At 36.6% G+C, this 22,615-nt stretch overlaps 1 protein-coding gene across 2 annotated transcripts; it reads left to right on the top strand.

Annotated features, from left to right (window-relative positions):
• Positions 1 to 6,358: 6,358 nt before the first annotated feature.
• On the top strand, positions 6,359 to 17,006 carry LOC18435146 (Phototropic-responsive NPH3 family protein). 2 transcript variants are annotated; one of them, XM_020667647.2, is made up of 5 exons: positions 6,359 to 6,961; positions 10,269 to 10,335; positions 11,425 to 12,597; positions 14,660 to 15,234; positions 16,760 to 17,006. In XM_020667647.2, the coding sequence occupies exons 1-4, from the start codon at positions 6,891 to 6,893 to the stop codon at positions 15,194 to 15,196; spliced, it is 1,848 nt and encodes a 615-aa protein (XP_020523306.1). In that variant the 5' UTR covers positions 6,359 to 6,890; the 3' UTR covers positions 15,197 to 15,234; positions 16,760 to 17,006. The 2 variants fall into 2 exon arrangements, with proteins under 2 accessions (XP_020523306.1, XP_011623754.1); XM_011625452.3 differs by lacking the exon at positions 16,760 to 17,006 and having other exon boundaries at positions 14,660 to 15,536.
• Positions 17,007 to 22,615: the final 5,609 nt, after the last annotated feature.

The raw sequence follows: 22,615 nt of genomic DNA, 5'->3' as shown, positions 1-22,615 counted from the left end.
TGGTCTGGGTACTCTCTAGTGAGGCAATAAAGGCTTTGTACCCCCACGATTCACCTTTTTCAAAGTTGGACTTCTTGAATAGGGGGTGGGTACTAGGTCGACCCTCGGGCTCACAGGCACCTTTGGTCTTGCCGTGGTGAAAATCTTTTGGAGAATTTGAATTTGAACTAGAGTTGTGAGACCTTTCTTTCCATTTAAGGAGGCAGAGTCTGGGCCAATAGACTTTATTCGCCAAACCTGTTTATTGGTTTGCTTTTTTGGTATACGCCCATCTTGGTGATATTATCCCTTTCTCTTTTTATAAAGTAGGCTCGATGGTTGGGCTTAAGCTCCATCAGCTTGCTGCTTCCTTTGAAATTCCTCCTCTATCTTCTTGTAAGGCTTGTTGTCCACTGAGATTGTGGGTTCAGATTCGTGACTAAGAACTATAGCCGTCCTTCTTCTTGGGTTATAGTAACAATAGACTTTAAGAAAGAGCTGACAGATGATAGAGGTGCTTGCCGTCTTCTTGACCTTGATTTTAAGCACCCTTAAGAAGGGGCCAGCCGAGGTGAACCAGTTGACTTCGACTAACTTGCCGCCATGCAAAGTAATATTGGTGAAGACCTCCTTATTCCAAGCATGAATTGGGATCCCCTCAATCCGAAGCCATACCAGGTGGTTGAAAAAAATGAAAGGTTCACCTTAGATGACCATTTTTCTATTGTCATTAGTGCTATATTGAACCTCCAAAAACTTTGCGCGAGCGCCCTTTTGAAATCCTCTTCTTTCTGAAAGAACAAAATGGGCCTCTCGAGACAGGTCTACAAAAAAGACTGCACCCCAAGTCTTAATGGCCCAGACTTGGAGCATACTTAGGTCCTTTACCGGAGGGTTACAAGAGCAGATCAACGCCTTCTCCAGCATGTTCATGCATGTGTCTGTAGCCCTGTCATCTATCTTAATAACCCTAACTTCATTAATGGGAGCTCTATTTCATGATATTGAGAGGGCCTTGAGCCAAGAATGCTAGGTTTGGAGTCGATTGAAATCCGGTAGTTTGACACTACTCTTTTGCCAAAACAGCTCTCTCTAGTTGGGGTTCACAACTCTAAGGCTAGAGCTGGAGTTAGAATTATCATCACACAAAAGTCTATGAAGAAATACATTCTGGTTCACTCCAAACTTCATCTTTCTCTACTTACTTCTCTACATCTCTCTCAGTTTATCGAGGTTCTAAAGCCTCTTACAAAGCTCATCTCTCTCTCTCTCTCTCTCTCTCTCTCTATGTGTGTGTGTGTGTGTGTGTGTGTGATGGTGATTCTCCATCTAGCTTCTTTTGCTAGCCTTTTACACGCCTTTCTGAAGTCTTACAACTTAAGGTCCTTGCCCTTATTCGACCTACAAGTACCTTGTTCAAATCTTACAACTTTTATATATCAAACAAGTCGAGGAAGATTCTATTTCCACTCTAATATACCATGTCGCCCCTCGTAAAGACAAGAGGCAAATGTTTGTCAATAGTTTGCTTATTATTTATCCAAATGATGGAGTTTTTATAAAGCTGAGGCTTTATGACAATAAAGTTAAGTCTCACTTCGAAACCTCATATAGAAAGCACTGTGGGCATTAGAAATCTCCACGATGGCTCTAAAATCAATTTCCTACATCGATTATGAAATTTGAAGCTAAAAAATAATATATAGATTTTGTGGATCAGTGAGCACTTATTTTTAGGGTGAAATGGAATCTAGATAATATGTTACAATATACACTCCTTTTAGGTATGGCTGAGAATTTACTTGGTTTAGATTTGAAACCCGAAATTTGTATCCTATCCATATCTGGGTATGGATCCAAGATTTGAATCCTAAATTCATATCGGGATCCAATATCTGGTTAGGATCCGATCTAGTTTTTTAAAATATTGTGTGTGTGTGTGTGCGCGTGTGTGTGTGTGTGTATATATATATATATATATAGAGAGAGAGAGAGAGTAATGATTCTATGAGACCTTCCCACACCCATGTGTGTAGGACCCCATATGATCACCATTAAATCTAGCACAGATCTCTAGAAAAATTATCATATGGGTGTTGGACTTGACTTTTTCTAGAGATCTGTGCCAGATTTAATGATGATCCTTTGGGGTCCTATACACATGGGTATGAGAGGGTCTCATAGAATCATTACTCATATATATATATATAAAGCGAGAGAGAGAGATAGATAGACACACACACACATATACAAATATGTGATAATTTATGTATTTATTAATTTATACATTAATATATAATTATTTTAACTTTTATAATTATATTTGAACTTTATAATATATAAATTTTGAATTGATCCAGATCCTATATATAGCTTCGGATCAAGATCTAGATCTGATGTATACTTTTCATATCTGGATCCGGATCTGGTTGGATTCAGACCCGATCTGAAAAATTATCAACCCTACTTTTAAGACTTAAAATTCCGCCCCCCCCCCCCCCCCCCCCTCACCCCCGACCCCTTTTTTTTTATAGCCATTAATAATCAAGGAAGAGACGATTAATTTGAACATTTTCTGATGCTATAAACGGAATTTTTGATGAGTTTTGAGGTGAGGTTATACTCTTATTTTGATAGGGATGCAGCCCTATCAAAACGTTTCCTTATCCAAATCCTTGGAATACGTTAATTGCCAATTATTTTAGTGAAAACAATTTATGCTCCAATGGTCTTTTTACTTGGGCAAAACTCTAGTGAGTAATAAATTTTGGATCAAAAAATTTGGAAATATAATCTTTAGAATCCAATGATTAACCTCAAAGAAGGAAAAAATCAACTCACCATTTCTATATCCCTAAAAAAAAATTATAAGTCTCAAAAGTGAACAAGAACGGTCCAATTTTTGGAGGAAAAGACATCGATATTCAAAAACTCAAAATCTAAACTTTTTTCTTAAAAGTAATCATTAGTGATAATTAGAGCCATCCAAAGATTTTGAATAAAGAAAGTTCCTCCCAATTAGCCATGTCGCTCGAGGGAATTGTTATATAGTATGCTCCTCCATAGTGTGCCATATTCTCTCTTTTTTTATTCCTCGTCCTCTTTTGACGTGGGCCGCTACTTTTCGGTGAAAGTTTGGGAGACAAAAACTTGATTTGAAAATTTGAAGGGGAGTAGGCCCCCAAGTGATCCCTCGCTTGAGGGTCAAGGCAAATGAAGAACAGAGAGAGAGAAAGGAGAAAGAGAAAGGGGTGAAAGAAAACATGGTCCCATGGGGTCCATTTGACTGATGAAATAAGTGAGGAGAAACGGTATTAACTTTATGTGACGAAAAAGTTTATACAGGTCGTAGGATTTTGGGGAAATCATAGATATTCTCGAAGTGGACTTCAAGGCAATGTCACCTCCACACTTTTGTATTTCACACTATTAACTCATCAACTCTGTTTATCATGCGGTAAAAAAGCTGATTTATCCTGGACCATATATCTCATTTTAATCCATGTTTTCCACTTTCTTTCAGCCGGTTCGGTACAACTGACAGAACTTGAATATAGAAGCTGATAAGCGCAAAGCCCATACAAGCCAATCCGATGCAATTTGTGTTAGACCGGCAGAATTTGAATATTAAAAGTTGTTCTGACACCTGCCTAGAAAGGACTTGAATATCAGGAGAGAGCATCCCTAGAACGGATGGGTGGGGTTTGTTATAAGAAAATACTTAAATTTGGTTTATTGATTATGATTAAATTTTGAGTTTTAAAAATAGGGTATTTTGTAAATGTTACTTAGTTGTTAAATTTCAAGTGTTTATATATCTATCAAATATTTTAAAGTTTTAAATTTCATAATTATAAACATTGACTTTCAAGCCATTATAAAGTTTTTAATAAAAAATTATATTTTAGACTGGGGAGCGAAAGTTAATCTTATTAAGTACGATTAAGATTAAGGGGAAATTTAAGAACCGATCCAAAATATTTTGTGGAGTTAAGAAACTGATCTATATTTTGTGTCATTTGATAGAGAGGTCCAAAATTTCTTATTTGTTTTCCCTATTTTGGATGAGTAAAAAATGGTAAGTCAGTAGGGATTTTTGGACCCTAGCTCTTTGGTAAGAATGCAGTCAAATACCTCATCATGGGACTCAACAACACTACCGCCAAGGCCGCAAGCCATTTTTAAGGTAATATGAAGAATAGACTTTCAAATACAACTTTTTTTTGGGCTTTGGAGGGGTTTGAAGGTCCTATATTTGAAAGACTTTCACCTTTAAACCTCTTGATTTTGCTCATTACAAATAGTAATATGGAACTCGTCATTCAAATCGCCCCCAACAATATTTTTTGTGTGTATTGATTAATATGAGATTTGAACCTTTGAACCAATGATTTAAAAAATTCATCGGTAACCTGGATCGGGTATCCCAAAAACCAGTATGGGTCGGTGAATTGATGGTACAGATCGTCATTTAATTATGCCGGAATGGTGAACCAACAAAAAAAATGTGAAAAACCAGTGAACTGACAAAAAAATTGGTATGGATCGATGATCCAGATCACCATTTCACTGTAGAGAATCGTTGTTTTGTTGTGCGTGGAAGCTCTAAACCCGATGGTGATTTTTTACAAATAAAGTACGAGAACAATATTTGACAAAAACAAATAACAAGCAACAAAAATAAAGCAGGAAATAAATAACAGCATAAGAACACCTGGATTAACCTAGATGTAGTCACACAACAAAAATAAAGCAGGCAAGAAATAATAGAAAAAGAACACTAGGATTAACGTGGATATAGTCACAGATGTGATTACATCCATGTTAATCCTGGTATTCTCTTTCTGTTATTTATTTTTTGCTTTATTTTTGTTGCTTGTTGTTTGTTTTTGTCGAATCTTTTTTTTGTATTTTATTTGTAAAAAATCAACCCATTAGGTTTAGAGCTTCCGCGTACAACAAATGGTATCAGAGCATAACAAGTGGCAAACCGCCAGTTCCCTTCTAGACTCGGTCATTTTCTTCTATATATATAGAGTCAGAATATGGTGACCGATTCCTAGGTCGGACGGGGTGATTCCGTTCAGACCCGGCTTTTTTAAATCATTGATGTGAGCTATTGTAAGATAGGAAAAAAATTCAAACATTTTGCACATCAATATAAAGTGTAAAGTATACTAAAATATAAGTGAAAGAGTTTATATAAGGTGTCAATCTTATACTATTGAAGTAAGCTGTACCTAAAAAATCTTTTATGAGGGAATTTTCTATCATTGAAAGAAACCCTCCAATTGATAATCTCGACTTCGATATGTATGAATATGAAGAAAATAAATTTCAAGTCTTAAAAATAATACATGTTGTAATAAGTTATATGGACAATGTACATTTAAAGATTTTTTAAATTTTATAATTAGGTATGAAAATAAATTTTTGAATTAACATAAACTTTCCTTCACTTGAACTATATCTCAACTCTCAAGGCAAAAGAGGTACGTCTTACTTGGAGAGCGCCTTATATAAATGGATGCAGTTTCTATAAAGCCTAGGGTTTGTGAGAAAAAAAAAAAATAGTAAATTTTTACCTCAAAACATCCAGAAAATACTCTAGGAATAAAAAATCTCTGTAATAGCTCTAAATCAATTTCCACCATTGATTATGAAATTTATAGCTAAAAAAAAAATACAGATCTTGTAAATAGACATCGATAATGTGCTATCCTATACACTATTTAGAAGGCTTAAAATCTTTTTTTCTTTCACAAATATAATAGTAAAGGTTGAGAACATTGATTTGAAGATATTTTGATGAGACTGCAATTTTCAGTGAAATGAGGTTTTTTTTATTTTGATGGGGTTGCGGCTCGATCCAAATATTTTCTTATATAATAGTGATTTAAAAAACACCGGGTTGGCATTTAATTGTCCAATCTGACCAGGGATTTGGTCACCCGTTCCTGTTATTTATATATATAGAAAAAAGACGAAGGGAACTGCGATTCTGAATAATAAAATGATAATTCTCTACAATAAAATGACGATCCATATTGTCATTTTTCACATATTGTTTTCACCCATTCACTGTATTTCCTATACAGTAATACAACGATCTATACCGTTGATTTACCAATTCAAATCAAATTTTGATGTGCTCAATCCTGATCACCTATCCGTTTTTTAAATCACAGTCTATAAGAAGAAGTAAAGAGGGGAAAGCGTCTAGAGGTAGAAAATAATGACGCATTTGCGACTCGCGGATAGAGGCAATTAGAGGGCGACTTAAGAGAGTGAGAGAGAGAGACTTTTAGAGAGCGATTGAGTGAGTAAGAGAGAGAGAGAGGTTGCTTTTAGAGAGAGACTCGAGAGTGAGTGAGAAAGTGACGTTGCTTTTAGAGAGGGAGACTTAGAGAGTGAGTGAGTGAGAGAGGGAGACTTAGAGAGAGAGTGAGTGAGTGAGAGAGGTTGGTTTTAGAGAGAGAGAGGCTGTTTGAGAGAGAGAGGTTTGTTTTAGAGAGAGAGAGAGGTTTGTTTGGTGGTCATGCATTGTAGAGAGAGAGAGAGAGAGAGAGAGCGGGAACAGGGAGGGCCATCTGAATCAAAGCCTTTTGGCGGGTGATATCATAAAATCCGCCCACCGCCTTCCTTTTCCCCGACACCACCACCCCGCACTCTGCGTTCGACTCCTCTCTTTCTCTCTCTACTCTACTCGTCTTTCTCGCTCTCTCTCCACAATTTACGCAGGGTGCTACAGAGACTCCCTTTTAAATTTCCCGAATCGGCAAAAGCACAGTCCACAGCACCATGACCCACCACTCTCCTCATCATTCCTCGTTTCACGCCCACCCTTCCACTAAATCCCTCTTCTACCATCTCTCCCTCTCTTTTCACGACCCTGCCTTTCTCTCTCTAAAATGGCTCACGCCGAGAGCCACCCCCTCCCCAAATGCTCCTCTCGCCCCATTGCCCAGCGCAGGAACGAATGGTACTCCCCTCTCTCTCTCTTTTAGAAATCTGTGAATTCTTCTGCATCGCTCTCTTATTTCATTGAGAATTCTGTGAATGATTCTGAATTTTGAAGCTCTCTCTCTCTCTCTCTCTATATATATATATATCTTATTGAGGCTTTGGTGAATGATGCTGGACTGCTGAAACGTCGTCTCTCTCTCTCTCTCTTTCGCATTTGGATTTGTTGTAGTGAAGCGGGAATTCTGAATCTTTGTGAACTGTTTGGGTCTTTATTATTGGTGATCCTCACCTGTAACTGTATAATTTTTGCAATTTCTCGGCCTGGAATTGGGCCGCTTTTTTATGCACTGATGGGCTGTCTTATGGGGTTTGAGGGGTGATGTTTGGGATGACTATGGAGTGTTTTTGTTTTGGGTTATAGCTTAAATTGTGGAAAGTGTGGTTCTCAAATATCTACGCAGGTTTGTCGTTTGAAAAATGTCGTTCCCGTTACTTGAACCATCACTTTGATGCGCTAATTGATTTGGGGTTTCTGTTCTTTTAGTGATTTACCAGTCTGGATACCTGTGATCTACCCTGCTTTCTTCTGGACAAAAATTCCTGTCTTTTAAGTTTTAGCTCCACAACTGTCTCTTCATCCTCTGTCACATAGCTTAGGCTTTTATTCTCGCAGCATAGAAAAAGGAGATGGTCCATCAGGGGCTGGGCATAGGAGGGGAAAATCTTTCGTCAAATCCTGCATTTGGTTGTTGGTCTGTTTTTCTTTCTCATGATTTCTTGCGATTTAAAAACTGAGCTATTAAACATGGTTTGAAGCTTTAGCATTGGTATTGCTATAATTCAAACTGGGATCTGGAGGGCACAATTTCCTGTTGTAAATACTAAATAATGAATCCCCAATACGATAACCAACAGATTTTTCACTAAATGTCAAAAAGTTCAGGGGGGTTTAGCCACTCTCTAATTCCCCCTAGATTGTCTTGTTCAAATCTTGATCTTCTTATTGGCATCCCAATCCAGACCAAAAAGCCATGGGACGATAAACTTATATTGCAATGGCTGTGTAATTCTCAAATCCCGAGCCCAATTCTTCTATTACTGCCATAATACATATCCAAATTTGGAATCATATAGCTTGCATACCGACAATGAAATGCTTAGTGGCTAGCTGAAAGCCCGGGTTACTCCCTTCAGGAAAAAGTGTTAGAACTCAAACATTGAACATTAGCATCTCATGAGCTAGAGCTAGACAACACACCTTCTTCTTGCTATGAACATTTCCCAATACAAGCCTCCCCGATATGGAGCTAGCTTCACAATTCTTTTTTTTTAGTTAGATCAGTGGGGAATACCGGCCCCTACCCGTTTTTAGAAATAATTAGCTGTTTTTTGAATGCGTCAGTGGGAATGAAAACCTAGACCTTTTATACCGGTAGCCGAGGCTCAAGTGGTGCTACCACCACGACCTCAACCCCATTCCCGCTAGCTTCACAGTTTTATTACTGCCATAATACATATCCAAAGTTGGAATCTTAGCTTACATATCGACAATGAAATGCTTAGTGGCCAGCTGAAAGCCCGGGTTACTCCCTCAGGCCAAAGTGTTAGAACTCCAACATTGAACATTAGCATCTCTTGAGCTAGAGCTAGACAACGCACCTTCCTTCCCAATACAAGCCTCCCCTTATAGTGTTAGCTTCACAGTTTCTTCAAAGATTAAAGAAATAACATATTGCCCCACTCAGATCGGATATCTACCCTAAAAGTTTGACTGGAATCACCATCTTTTTGTTTTCCGTACACTCAGTTGAATTTCATTCCCTGGATCTAGTCACTTCGATATATATCCTAAACCGTCTCATGCTATTGCTTCTCTATGCATTATTTTCTTGGAAAACATCATCCCTTAGCACCATCTCATAGGTTCCTTTTGAACCTCTTACTAAAAGAGTTGGAGCCGTACATAGATGATTTCCTCTAGGATCATCAATGGAGTGTCAGCTTTGGGGATGAAGAACATGTGGTTGCATCTAACATCTAACACCTATTGACATCTTGGTAGAGGAAGACTCTAAAATTGCATCCTAAGGGAAGTGGATGGCAATCCCCCTGTCTATTTATTCCAGATCCTTGTACTACCTCTAACTAACTGTTCTTCAGTCCAGCCCTATGACTCTTTTATTCTGTTTCAGCTCAAAATGAACTCTATTCATATCATTAAATGAAAGGGAAAAGTTTATATAGAGCCGAGGCTCTAAACAATCAAATTTGAGCCTACTTCAAAACTTTAACTAGAAGAGGTTGTTTTGATGCCCATATATCCTCAAATTGATCATCTCGACCTCAAGATGCATAGACATAAGAAAAAACTGAATTTCAAGTTTTGGCAATAATGTATTTTGTAACGCATTTTTGGACCGTCAATTTTCAAGATTTTCAATTTTTCATAGATTTGTTGATCCACACTATTTTTGAAGCTTTAAACTTCATAAATAAAGATGAAAATATATTTTAAGGCTATCATGAAGATTTCCAATATTGAAACCACATTTCTCGACACTATTTGAAGGTAGGCTCTAATTTGATTGTTTAGAGCCTAGTCTCTATACAAACCGCACCCTAAATGAAAAACTGGTGGTTCCTTGCTTCGTTTTGTGAGTGCCTCACAATAAACAGTGTTGTCATCTGAAAACTTAAGGCGAATAACAGATAAGTGCCCCACTTAGCTGCAATTTGATGCTCTTGAGGAATGTCTTGTCATAATTTCATTTTCTCAGTCTCATAATTTCTTTTACTTTCCTGTTCCTCGGTTGCTGTTTTAATTATTAATGTTGTATTATCATCTTTGCACGAGGCGTAAGTCGAAGGTTGCCATGTGTGATTTGAAGTATTTATTTTTTGTCGAGCACAATTTTGATCTCTTAGGTGTACATTTTGTCTATCGTGACACCAATCTTGTACAAAGACTAACAATATGACACAACTTTGTATAATCACACACACACATATATACATTTGGTTTTCCATTTCATGTTTAGAATCTGCAACTTGCTGTTTTGGGGAAAAGGAGAAAAAAGAAAAGAGGTAGGTTAGCTTTGTTTTTTTTGGAACAACTTTCAAGGGTCCAAATCCACAAACCCATGACCTCCCTCATGGATATCAGATATCTTACCACTAAGACAAAGCCTAGGGGAGGTGAGCTATTTGTAATGTTAAACTGCACTCAGGGTTCTATATTGTTGTTTTGATTTGGAAATAGATTGCTAATGTGGCTCCAATCTCTGCTAATTTTTTGGTGCTTAACTTGTTGTCAATTATGATAGGATCTTCTCTGATGTTCCAAGTGATATTATGATTGAAGTTAATGGTGCGACCTTTCCCTTGCATAAGGTTAGTATCTTGAACTTCAATTTTGTGAATGTTTTGGTCTTTGCCTAGGAGAATATGACTAAATGTTTTAAAATTTTCAGGAAATTCTGTTGCAACTGATCCATTATTTTTCTAACTTGACAATAATGCTTCATGTTCCATAACATATGGAAATTGGAACAAAAAGTTTTCTCGCTCTAAAGGGGTTATTTTATAACAAGATACCCGTCTCTACAGTGATTAATGGATTATTAGTTGTGGTCCACAATGTTCTTCCTCATAACTCTTTCTACTTTTTCATTTTTTGATAATTAAATGAAACTATATAGTTTCTAGAAGTATATACGTCAAAGCAGAAATCAAACATTTGGGGAAACAGCTATTGATATAGCATGTCTGATGAAGCTTTGGGACATCGACACAGTTACACAGTTTGAGGAACCATGTTTAAACATACATGTGCTATGGAAAGTGTCTGATTTGTTAGGTGCCTGATGTTAGCTCTCTTCACAGTATCTGGAAATTGATATTTCAAAACATTTGCATGTCTGATGAAGCTATGGGACACTGATGCAATTGCTTCTGATTGCACAGTTTGACGAACCATGTTTAAGTGGCTTCACTGAAAGTACATGTGATAGTGAAGGTGTCTGATCTGATTTCGTGCCCGATGTTAGCATTCTCCATACTATCTGAAATTCAATCTTTCAAGAATTTGAATGTGATGTCGAGCCTCTTCCCAATAATAACCAAGGAATTTCTGATTATCTTAAATATTGGTTGAACTACCTTATCGAATGATTAGGATTGCGTGACTCCAATGGACCGTTGCTTTTATTTTATTTTTAGTTGATACTTGTGATCCGTTCTGCTGCTTGTTGTTTTATATCTGATATTGATTCCTGCAACGATACTGGACTTTGAAAGGAACCAATTCTCTGTTGTTTTAATCTTGGTTGTTATGGCTGTGTATCATATTTCATAAACATCCTCTTCTCTGACGGCATAGTGCCTAGATACTCTGCAATAGTTAAGTTTTCGAAATGTAATTTTTTTTGGGAAAGCATGGAGTCTGATATATCTTTGTCATTTTTTGCTTCAAACCTGAAGTTCCCTCTTGTATCTCGAAGTGGGCGAATCCGAAAGTTAATAGCAGAGCGCAGGGATTCTGATATTTCAAGGTTGGAATTATTCAATCTACCTGGAGGAGCAGTGGCATTTGAGCTTGCTGCAAAATTCTGCTATGGCATCAACTTTGAGATCACAGCGTCAAACGTTGCCCAACTTTATTGTGTTTCTGAGTACCTGGAAATGACCGAAGACTATGCAAAAGAGAACCTTGCATCTCGAGCAGAGGCATACTTGGATGGTGTGGTTTGTAAGAACCTTGAAAAATCTGTTGAAGTTTTGCACCAGTGTGAGAACTTGCTTCCCCTTGCTGAGGAGCTAAAATTAGTGGGTAGATGCACAGATGCCATAGCATCAAAGGCATGCACAGAGCAGATAGCATCGAGTTTCTCACGCCTAGAGTACAGCAGCTCTGGTAGGCTGCACACCAATAGGCAAGCAAAATGTTCTGGCGATTGGTGGATAGAAGATCTCTCTGTTCTAAGGATTGATATGTATCAGAGAGTCATAACAGCCATGAGATGCCGAGGGGTTCGCCCAGAGAGCATCGGGGCATCTCTTGTGAATTATGCTCAAAAGTTTCTTACAAAGAAGCCTACTTTGTGGAATGCATCAAATGGGTCAAAAATTGAATTTGCAGGCTCTGTTGAGAATGAGCAGAGGGTATTGGTGGAGTCTATTGCCAGCCTTTTGCCTGTGGAAAAGCTTGCTGTGCCTATAAGCTTCCTATTTGGGCTTTTGAGAACAGCTGTGATGCTTGATTGCTCTATTGCATGCAGATTAGATCTTGAGAGGAGGATTGGATCACAACTGGATATGGCCACTCTCGATGACCTCCTTATCCCTTCTTTTCGTCATTCTGGTGATACCCTTTTTGATGTGGACACAGTGCACAGAATTTTGGTGAATTTTTCACAGCAAGATGACAGTGAAGATGGTTTGGATGAGAGCTCGACTTATGAATCCGATGGCCCGCAATCTCCCTCACAGACTGCTGTTATCAAAGTGGCAAAACTGGTTGATAGTTACCTTGCAGAGATTGCTCCCGATGCTAACCTCAGACTTACCAAATTCATGGCCATTGCAGAGATACTACCAGGAGATGCACGCATGTTGGATGATGGATTATACAGAGCAATTGATATTTACCTCAAGGTAACTGTATTTTGTATGCTTGGTGATCTCTATGTGGTAGGCCCCTGTGCACAGACATCAGTCAGAGTAATGATAGGCTTTTGAATGGAAGGTCCAGTGCCAGACTATACTATTAAGTTTTAAAAACGTTATTCTTCGGAAAAATGTGTGATGTTGAACCAGTGTTTTAGAAAACGGATCAGCGACCTGGATCATCCATCCAGAAACTAGGTCGGATCAGTGATCTGAATCAAAGAATAAGACGGATTGGCAGGATTCAGCCTTAAAATTTTTAAAGAAATCACTAAAAATCATCATAAATAATGTTATTTGGGTTTTCAAGAAACAATGGGGACAATGCATTATGAATTTTGATTATATTGCAAAAATAAGTGAATATTGAGATACCATATCCTGTTTGAATGCCTGTTGATCACATTGCTGTTGTGTTTCTACCCATTATTTCATGGGGCTTGTCTCTTTCTCTCTTTAGAGATGATGAGGGAGGAAATATTGGTTTTTGCTGGGCCCAAGCTCTTTGATCTTATGATCTTGGTGATCTTGGTATTCATGTATTTGATGTTGTTTGTGATGCAATGAGGGAGAAATTGCCTTAAGGTGGGTGTTTGCCATTTGAATTTTGAAATAACGACATTGTGGCAAAAGATCTAGCTTATAATTTTTTGGTTTTAAAAAGAAAAATGGAAAAAATCTAGGTAATTGTCATGTTATTTTTTATATAATGTTGGTTTCATTTTGCAAGCTTCCTAACCTTGGAAAAACTTTTATCCTACTCAAATTTCTCTCTCTCTCTCAAGTCTCAACTATTGGTAAAGAGAAAGATAATTATCTATGGAGACAATTATCTTTACCTAGGAAACTAGAAACCTAAGCATCTACAAAAAAAGAACAATTGTTTCATGTGGGCCGAACCACATTTGTACAATTTGCGGTCCAGAGGTATAAAGCATCCATCTTAAAGATGATGCAAATAGGTGGTCCGTCTAAAAACAATTGTAACTAACGGTCCAAATGTTTTTTTAATATAATTATTATTTCTATTTTTCAAAATTTATTTATTTTTTCATATTCATGATCTCCATGTGAAATATTATATATTCTCTAACAATTAAGATCAAATTATATTTAAAATATATATTTATTACCAAGCCCGCATTTGTACATGTGCGGGTCCATAAAAAAATAGCATGTTCTGTGTGAATTGTTTATTGAACAATACATTGATATGATATTGATATTTGTCCAATAAAATAGATTTTTAAGACAATACATTCATAGTACGACTAAAAAATGGATGGTTTAGATAAAAAATTTGATTTATTATTATTAGTACAAGTTGTTGTTTCTAATAGGTGATTTTCATATCACATTGGGTAATTAGTAGGGCTATTCTATCAATTATAACTTGATTAAACTCACACACTCTCTCAACATATAAAGATCAATACAGAGAGAGAGAACAAATATTTATGGGATAGTAAATGGATGTGATTTAAATTTAAAAAATAAAAAAGGCGAAGGTTAAAGCCTTCTAAGCTCTTTGATTTAATTTTCTCAAACTTGTATACTTATCTCTATATATTCCATCCTGAGGCTTATAATACTCAAGCGTGACCATGTGGTATAATCTCACATTGCTTATAAGAAATAGAGTGAATTTGGGGGGGGGGGGGGGAGTTGGGTGGGGGATTTATAAAAAGTGGGGACGTTGTGTAGTTTGTCACACCTCCAATGAAGTGGCATGGGCCACGTGGAGGGGTGGGCCATTGGCCACCCCTCTTACAAAAATATTAAAATGCAAGTTTGAATAAAGTGTTTGGGAATCGGTTCTCTAGCGAACTAGCCGTGTTGTAGGGGGAACCTACCGGTTTCTGATATTTACCGGAAGAGGTTCGGCCCTGATGATTCCCAATCCAAATAACCTGGTTTTGATTCAAATCTGCATTTTTTAAAACATTGCGTTGAAACAATAGATATCATTAAAAAAATTTATGATGAAAAGTGGAAATTGTTGATTACCAAAGGATCTAGCATGGTCACATTTCCTCCTCTTGCCTTTCAGGCCCACCAAGGATTATCAGACTTGGAACGAAGGAAACTCTGCAAATTGATAGACTTCCAAAAGCTCTCACAAGAAGCAGGTGCACATGCTGCTCAGAATGAGCGACTTCCAGTGCAAGCGGTCGTCCAAGTCCTTTATTTTGAGCAGTTAAGGCTCCGTAATGCCTTATGTGGGTCTTTTCCTGACGATGATCCGAAACTTGCATTTCAATCCCGAAGGATAAGCAGTGGTGCACTTAGTGCAGCGATGTCACCTCGGGATAACTATGCATCATTAAGGAGAGAGAATCGAGAGCTCAAACTTGAGCTAGCACGAATGCGAATGCGGTTGAATGATCTAGAGAAAGATCATGTTTGCATGAAACAAGACTTGGAGAAATCTAGCTCCCACAAGTTTATGGGCACTTTTTCACGGAAGATTGGTAGAATGAACTTGTTTCGTCGCAGCAGTTCCCGAGGGTCGACTTCACCATCTAAGCAATCACAGAGGACTGAGTCTAAGGCTACACCTGGGAGAGTAAGAGCGAATTCTTCTTAGCTGAAGGGTCAATTACACTTGAGTTAGTTTAATGCCAGGTATTATATGTACTTTCCACTTCTGGAGCTTTGTTTGCCTAGGATACGTATGGATCATTGTATAGGTGAGTCCAGATTTGTGTGGAATGCCTTTGTCTCTTGCACAGCTAGAATACAAGCAAGTTTCCTTTTTTTTTTTTCTTCTCATAAGTAGAATAGAAGCAATTTTCAGCACAATGTGGGGGTGCTGGTCTTGCAGTCATCTTCTTCTTTGGCTTCTGCTGGCAGCAGAACAAATTTGTTACTTATTGTTTGCCCAATGCTGGGTTCTAGTGGCAAGAATACCTCTGAAATTTTTTTAACGGCCTTCCACTATCTTGAAGCCTCCATCTCCTTCAATCATTAAACATATTGCTGGCTAGAATGCACATAGACTGGGAAATGGTAGTTGCATTCCCGAAATATAGTTGAAAAGTGTTTGGTAAGGTCATTAGTCATTTACTGAACTATAGAGGTTTCCTTAAAGAAACACCATGGTTATAAATTTCTTAACCTCTTGAAATATAAGAGATGTCTGAATATTTTTCAGTTTTTGTTGTTATGTTTTGATGTCTATTGAAATAACAGGAGGTTGATCCACAAATGTACAAGCAAGAACGTAATATAAATATTTGGAATAGTGCCAGACATTACGGCCCTGTCCAGATGCGCATATAACCACCTAAAAATGCAGTCTTATACATGCAGCCTGGTTGGAGCTGAGTTTCTCACAGTTGATAGAACCACTTTCCCACTTTTATGCATAGAAAGGAACATAGTGGCCATGGTGCCATTTCTCTGAAAAGGTGTCTCTCATCATTAATAAGCCTGGCTTATGTAGTGGCTTGTCAGCGCTTCCAGATAGGGCCTAAAAATGAGATACAATTGCAGAAGAACTCTTATTGATATTACTCTCTTGTCAAGCTGGATAAGATGCTATGGTTAATAAGCCAACTTACCTTCTAGCCCCTACAGTATTTGGTGATATTTGGCAATACACTGCTCGAGACATCTTCTTTTTATCCTTGGATAATGTGCAAACTCACCTAGAAGAACCTCACAAATAAAATAGTCTGTTTGAATGTGCTGGTGTGAGCGTGAGTGAGATAGATAAACACTTAAAGACCTAATAAGTAACTGATTTGGGATTTGGAAGTCAATGGTATTGGAAACTGCCATGTCCATCTTATTGTAATCATTTGTTGTCCTGCCTGACTTGCCTTGGAGAAGCCTTACACATTGAAACTCATGGGGAAGAGTTAAGGACCACAGTTTTTCTTGGCCTCTCTCTTTCTCTCTGTCCTCTCTCCTCCACATCCTTCTCTCTTTTCTCTCTCTCTTGGTCTAAGCGGTGGCAGGCACCACCTAGAGGACTTAATGGTGCACACACCACCTAGCTAACACAGAGAGGGGCGCAAGGTGCCACTTGTAGCATGCCTTAGAAAGGTCCTAAAAATGGTCTAGAAAAACCCTATTGTTTTATGCTTTCAAACCCTTTGAAAAAGGTATTCCAAAAAGAAGCTTCCTGACTCAGAGAATTCAACAGGGCCGAGAAGAGCAGAGTGCGCCATCAGTCAGGTAATCGTGTGTGGGGTGTAGCAAGTCCTAAGTCGAGTAAGTCATCCATGTTGTTCTTCATTTATTTTTCAGTAGTTATTGCTATTTTATTACAATTTGTAGGAATATTATTTGCATTAGAATTCACTGTAGAAGTTTGTATTCAGCCCTTGGACTGAGTTGTATTTATTTTTTAGTAAAAAGAAGGGAAAAAGACGTAAACTCTCTCTCTAAAACTATAGAAAAAAGTGTATATAAGGTTGACATCTTAAAGTGTAGAATTAAGGCGTACCTCTAAAATCCTTCAAAAAAAGTTGTTTTGATATTCGAAAAATATCTAATTGATCATCTCGATATCGAGATGTATAAATATAGAGGGAAAAAGAATTTCAAGTCCTAAAAATAAACATCTTGTAACACATGATCTGGACCATCCATTTTCAAGATTTTCATACGTTTATTGATCTGCTTGATTTGAATTATTTTTAGAGTTTAAAATTTTATAATTAAATTAAACTGTCGCATTATTTAACATTTTATAATTAGATTAAACTGTCGCACTATCCTAAGTTTTTTGACACTAGAAGTGCATCGCATGACAAAGTTTGGAGATGCACCTTTTCCTTGGATTGTTTAGGGTTGCGACCTAAGCAAACCACACCCAAAAGTATAATCCCAAATGATCTCCTATTCCTATAAATATCCCATGGAACCCCTTAAGTTAAACACAAAAAAACGTTTAGCCCCTTCCTTACCTATTCCATTTTCCAAATTACAGAATTTACCTTCTTTTTTTTCATAATCATCCTGTTACTTTTCCTTCTCTCTCTTTCTTCTTCCCTTGTGGACCTCTTCCTTCCCCTCTCTCTCTAGCAACTTTCCCTGAATACTTCTCTCTCTCGTCTTGTGAACCTCACAAGTTAAAAGTGGCATCACAAACTCGATGTTTGTAATGAGGTTATTAGAAAAAAGAAGGGTAAATTTTGTAACTTGGACAATAAAAAAGGTAAGGAGGGTTAAGACGTCATTCTTTTGTTTAACTTGTGTGGTTCCATGGGATATTTATAGGACAGGAGATTATTTAGGATTGTAATTTAGAGAGCGGCGTAAATTTTGTAACTTGGACAATAAAAAAGGTAAGGAGGGGTAAGACATCATTCTTTTGTTTAACTTGTGTGGTTCCACGGGACATTTATAAGACAGGAGATTATTTAGGATTGTAATTTAGAGAGCAGGGTTCATGTCTTTTTCCCAAAAAAGAAGATCCTAGGTTGCATATAAGAGTAGATTTCCTTATACACATTAATATTCTGTAGCACTTGTAAGTGGAATTTAGTTATATTAGTAAAAGAAAAAAATAAGATTTTGTATTTTATTCCCTAGAATTCCACATGGCCTTCTTTCAGGTTGCAGATCCTTTAACATAATGAAAGATCTCCATGATGAAAACCAAATTCATTGCATGTCTAGTTGACAAGTTAGGCACTTTAATGTTGTGAGAGTGTTGTGATCCTTGAGGACCTTTAGATGTTGTTTAGCGTATGTCCTGTGGGGTATAACAGCCAGTGTCCCAAGTTCTAACTTGTCCAAAGTGACTTATATTGTGAGAATGAGGGTTGCAAGTGGGCTTGCCCGGCATGATGGGCCCATGTCTAAATTTAGGACTTGTTGGGCTAGGGTGGGCTAGGCCTGAGTGGGCTGGACTAGGCCCATGTCTTTAAGGTCTTCTATGTCTTAATGGTTCAGATTGGGCCTGATCAGGCCTGTACCAACCCATTAGTCTTAGTTTATGCAAAAGTCAAGAATAGGTTTGTTATGGGCCCTTAGCCACCTCTCCCTCTCTCTCTTTCTCAACATGGAACTATTTTCCAACCTCTGTCTCTCTGCCAAACCCATACAATCCCCCCCTTCTTTTCTAGAGCCTGAATTTCTTGGTTCTTGCAAAATCAGAACTGCAGAGGTGGAACCCGTTGGAAGAGATTTGGAGAAAGATGCTGGTGTTGGAGCCACTGGAGCGCACCTTTATTACACTAGAGCATATAAATCTCTTTATCTATCCATGTCAGTTCTCTTCTTCTCTCCTCTCACACTCATCTCACAGTTGATCAACCTAGCATTACTCAGAGGTTCCAATAACGTGTGCCACACTTGATGAGTTAGCTTTCTAATCGATTGATTTGTGTCCTACTGATCATTTTTCAAATCTCTTAGGTCACCTGATTTGATTCTCATAAGAAGAGGAAAGCAGCAGAGCCATTTAGGTGTAAATCAATTTATAAAGTCCAAAGTAGACTCTGGTGTATCCATGAAAGGACATGAAGCCGAATTGTTACAGGGTATAAGCAAGTATATATGGATTTATTCTCTAGAGTTATTCACACTCATGGCCAAACGAATTCATGTGATCTATTATTATAAACAACTATTGGTATCTTATTCAATTAGTCGTCAAGAGTGACTTCCTACCTGAGAATGCAGAAGATAAAATTATATTTTTTCTTACCCAAAGACTAGAAAAATGAGCTTCACAGACGCAGTGTGGCAGATTTAGACAAAATTTTGTGGACTAAAAAAATATCCAAAATCTTGGTTTGCCAAACTCTGAAATTTTAAAATTTCACAGAGTTTATTTTAGAAGACTTCCAGTGATAATATCATTTTTATTAGGCATTGACTAGAGGAGTAGCATCCTACTACTGTGTGTGAATGAGTTAGAAATCATGTGGAGCAGCATAAGCAAAGTCCAACATGACTTGCTTGACATTGTAGAACTTTGCTCTTAATTACGTGTTATTCAGGGCAAGCGTCCTAATGTGGCAAGGAGTTATACCTCTCTCTCGGCTAATGTGGCATAATGGGACTTTTAGGAGCTAAAACATGGATTTCTGATACAACAATATCACTTGTGCTTCAAAAGAACAAAGATGAGCTGTTGAAAAATCCGATGTCTTTTTATCATTTGGTGAGAAGCATTTATCTCAATATTGATAGTTAATTTTTAAAGCTGAAATTATATATATATATATATATATATATATATATATATATGGAAAAACTTTATATAAGGTTGCAACCTTAAAATGTAGAATTACATATGCACCTAAAAAATCCATCGGAGATTATTGTTTTAATGTTGAAAAACCCTCTCTAATTGATTATCTCGACATCGACATGTATGAATATGAAAAAAAGATTTTGAGTCCCAGAAATAGTGCATCTTGCAACACATTATCTAGACCATCTATTTTCAAGATTTTCATATATTTATAGATTTACTTGATTTTGACCATTTTTTAAGTGTAAAATTTCATAAGAGAAGTGATCCTATAGGGCCTTCCCTCACCCATGTGTGTAGGACCCCAAAGGATCAACATTAAATTTGGCACGGATCTATAGAAAAGTCAAGTCCCACATCCATGTGATAACTTTCTAGAGATCCATGTCAACTTTAATGGTGATCCTTTGGGGTCTTACACACATGGGTGGGGGAGGGTCCTAGAGGATCATTACTCATTTCCTAATTAGATATGAAAATAGATTTGAGATAATCCTAATAATTTTTTATACCAAAATTACATGTTACGATAAATTTGGAGGTGTGCCTTAATTGGATTGTTAAAGGTTGAAACCTTATAGAAACCACACCTTTTATATATATATATATATACACACGGAAAGGATCTTGTCATCCCACGGGCTGATAGCTACAGTCTCAGCCAATGGCCCATTGAATCTAGGTCGATCTGACGGTCACGACCTCATTTCGTGTTTGAATTTTCATTTTTTTTCTACAAATCCAAATCATTTGAAATTTGGACCGTACATTCTTAAAAAATAGAAGAATCTAATAAATAAATATATACATATATATATATATATATATATATATATATATATATATATATATATATATATATATATATATATAGGGAAATGATCTTTTCAGCCCACGGGCTGATAGCTACAGTCTTAGCCAATGGCTCAGATTGAATTTGGGTCGATCTGATGGTCACGACTTCATTTCGTGTTTGAATTTTCATTTTTTTTCTACAAATTCAAATCAAGCGTATATTCTTCAAAAATAGAAGAATCTAACAAAAATATAAAAAAATCATTCGTAAAATATAAATTGATCAAAATACCCCTGAAATATTTTGGCGGTATTTTGATCAATTTATATTTTGTGAATTATTTTTTTTTATAGTTTATTAGGTGCACCTTGATGAGAAGAATAAACGCTTAAAATTTCAAGCGATTTAGATTTGTAGAAAAAAAAATAAAAATTCAAATACGAAATGCGATTGTAGATTGAATATGGGCTATTGGCTAACATTATCGCAGTCAGCCAGTGGGTTGACAGAATCCACTCCCATATATATATATATATATATATATATATGGAAAAGATCATGTGGGCTGATAGAATGATATGAACCCAACAACCTAGATTGAATCTGAGCGATTTGACAATCGCAACTACATTTTGTAATATAATATCAATATTTTTTCTACAAATCTAAATCATTTGTAGCTCAAGATGTTCATTCTTCTTATCAAGATGCACTTAATAAAAATATTAAAAATATAATTCGTAATTTTTTTTTTACTAAAATACCCCTGAAAGCTTTAGGGTTATTTTGGTCAATTTAAATAGTTTTGCTATTTTTAAAGAATAGATGTTCTAAATTTCAAGTGATTTATATTTGTAGGAAAAAAAAATTTAAATTCAAATATGAAATGTAATGGTGACCATTGGATTGGTCCAAAATCAAATCTGGCCCATTGGGTGTTTACTATGGTTGCCAGCTAGTGAGTTGACCTCTGATTCTCCCACGGGCTGACAACTATAATGTCAGCCAGAGACTCAAATTCAATATGAGCCGATTTGATGGTTACAACCTCATTTTGTATTTGAATTTTCATTTTTTTCTGCAAATCAAAATCAATTGAAATTTTAAGCATTCATTCTTCTCACCAAGATGCACTTAATAAAAATATATAAATAAATAATTCGTAAAATATAATTGACCAAAATACCCCTGAAAAGTTTGGAGGTATTTTGGTTAATTTATATTTTACAAATTATTTTTTATTAGATTATCCTATTTTTGAAGAATAGACGATCAAAATTTCAAATGATTTATATTTGTATAAAAATAAATAAAAATTGAAATACGAAATGAAGTCATGACCATTGGATTGGGCCCATATTCAAGATGGGCCATTGGGTGACACTGTAGTTGTCAGTCTGTGGGTTGACAAGATCCTTTCCCACACACACACACACACACACACACACACACACACACACACACACACACACACACACACACACACACACACACACACACACACACACACACACACACACACACACACACACACACACACACACATATATATATATATATATATATATATATATATATATATATATATATATATATGGGAGTGGATTTAGTACGCTCACTAGCTGACCGCTACAGTAAACGCCAATGGCCCAGATTGAATCTAGATCGATTTGACGGTCACGACTTCTATTGTGTTTGAATTTTTTTTTTTTTCTATAAATCCAAATCACTTGAAATTTTAGGTGTATGTTCTTCTCATTATGGTGTACCTAATAAAAACATAAAAACAATAATCCGTAAAAAAAGACCAAAATACCCTTGAAACTTTACAAGGGTATTATGGTCAATTATTTTCAGATAAAATATTTGTTTTATATCTTTCGAAGATTCACCTATTTTTTATGTACACACGCTCCAAATTTCAAATCATTTCGATTTGTAGAAAAAAAATTAAAATTCAAACACAATTGGACATCCAAGATTGTTAGATCGGC

Source organism: Amborella trichopoda, chromosome 6 (assembly GCF_054954075.1).
Source record: "Amborella trichopoda isolate Santa Cruz 75 chromosome 6, AtrichopodaSantaCruz75HAP2 v2.0, whole genome shotgun sequence".
NCBI classification, from domain to species: domain Eukaryota; kingdom Viridiplantae; phylum Streptophyta; class Magnoliopsida; order Amborellales; family Amborellaceae; genus Amborella; species Amborella trichopoda.
The sequence above is the reverse complement of the archived record's forward strand: the minus strand, read 5'-3'. Positions and strand labels throughout refer to the sequence as shown.

Bases quoted from the DNA above. Each gene is read 5' to 3' on its own strand.
- LOC18435146 (XM_020667647.2), top strand. From the start codon at position 6,891: ATGGCTCACGCCGAGAGCCACCCCCTCCCCAAATGCTCCTCTCGCCCC. The intron at 6,962-10,268 runs GTACTCCCCTCT...CAATTATGATAG, and splicing joins GCCCAGCGCAGGAACGAATG to GATCTTCTCTGATGTTCCAA. The intron at 12,598-14,659 runs GTAACTGTATTT...CTTGCCTTTCAG, and splicing joins CAATTGATATTTACCTCAAG to GCCCACCAAGGATTATCAGA.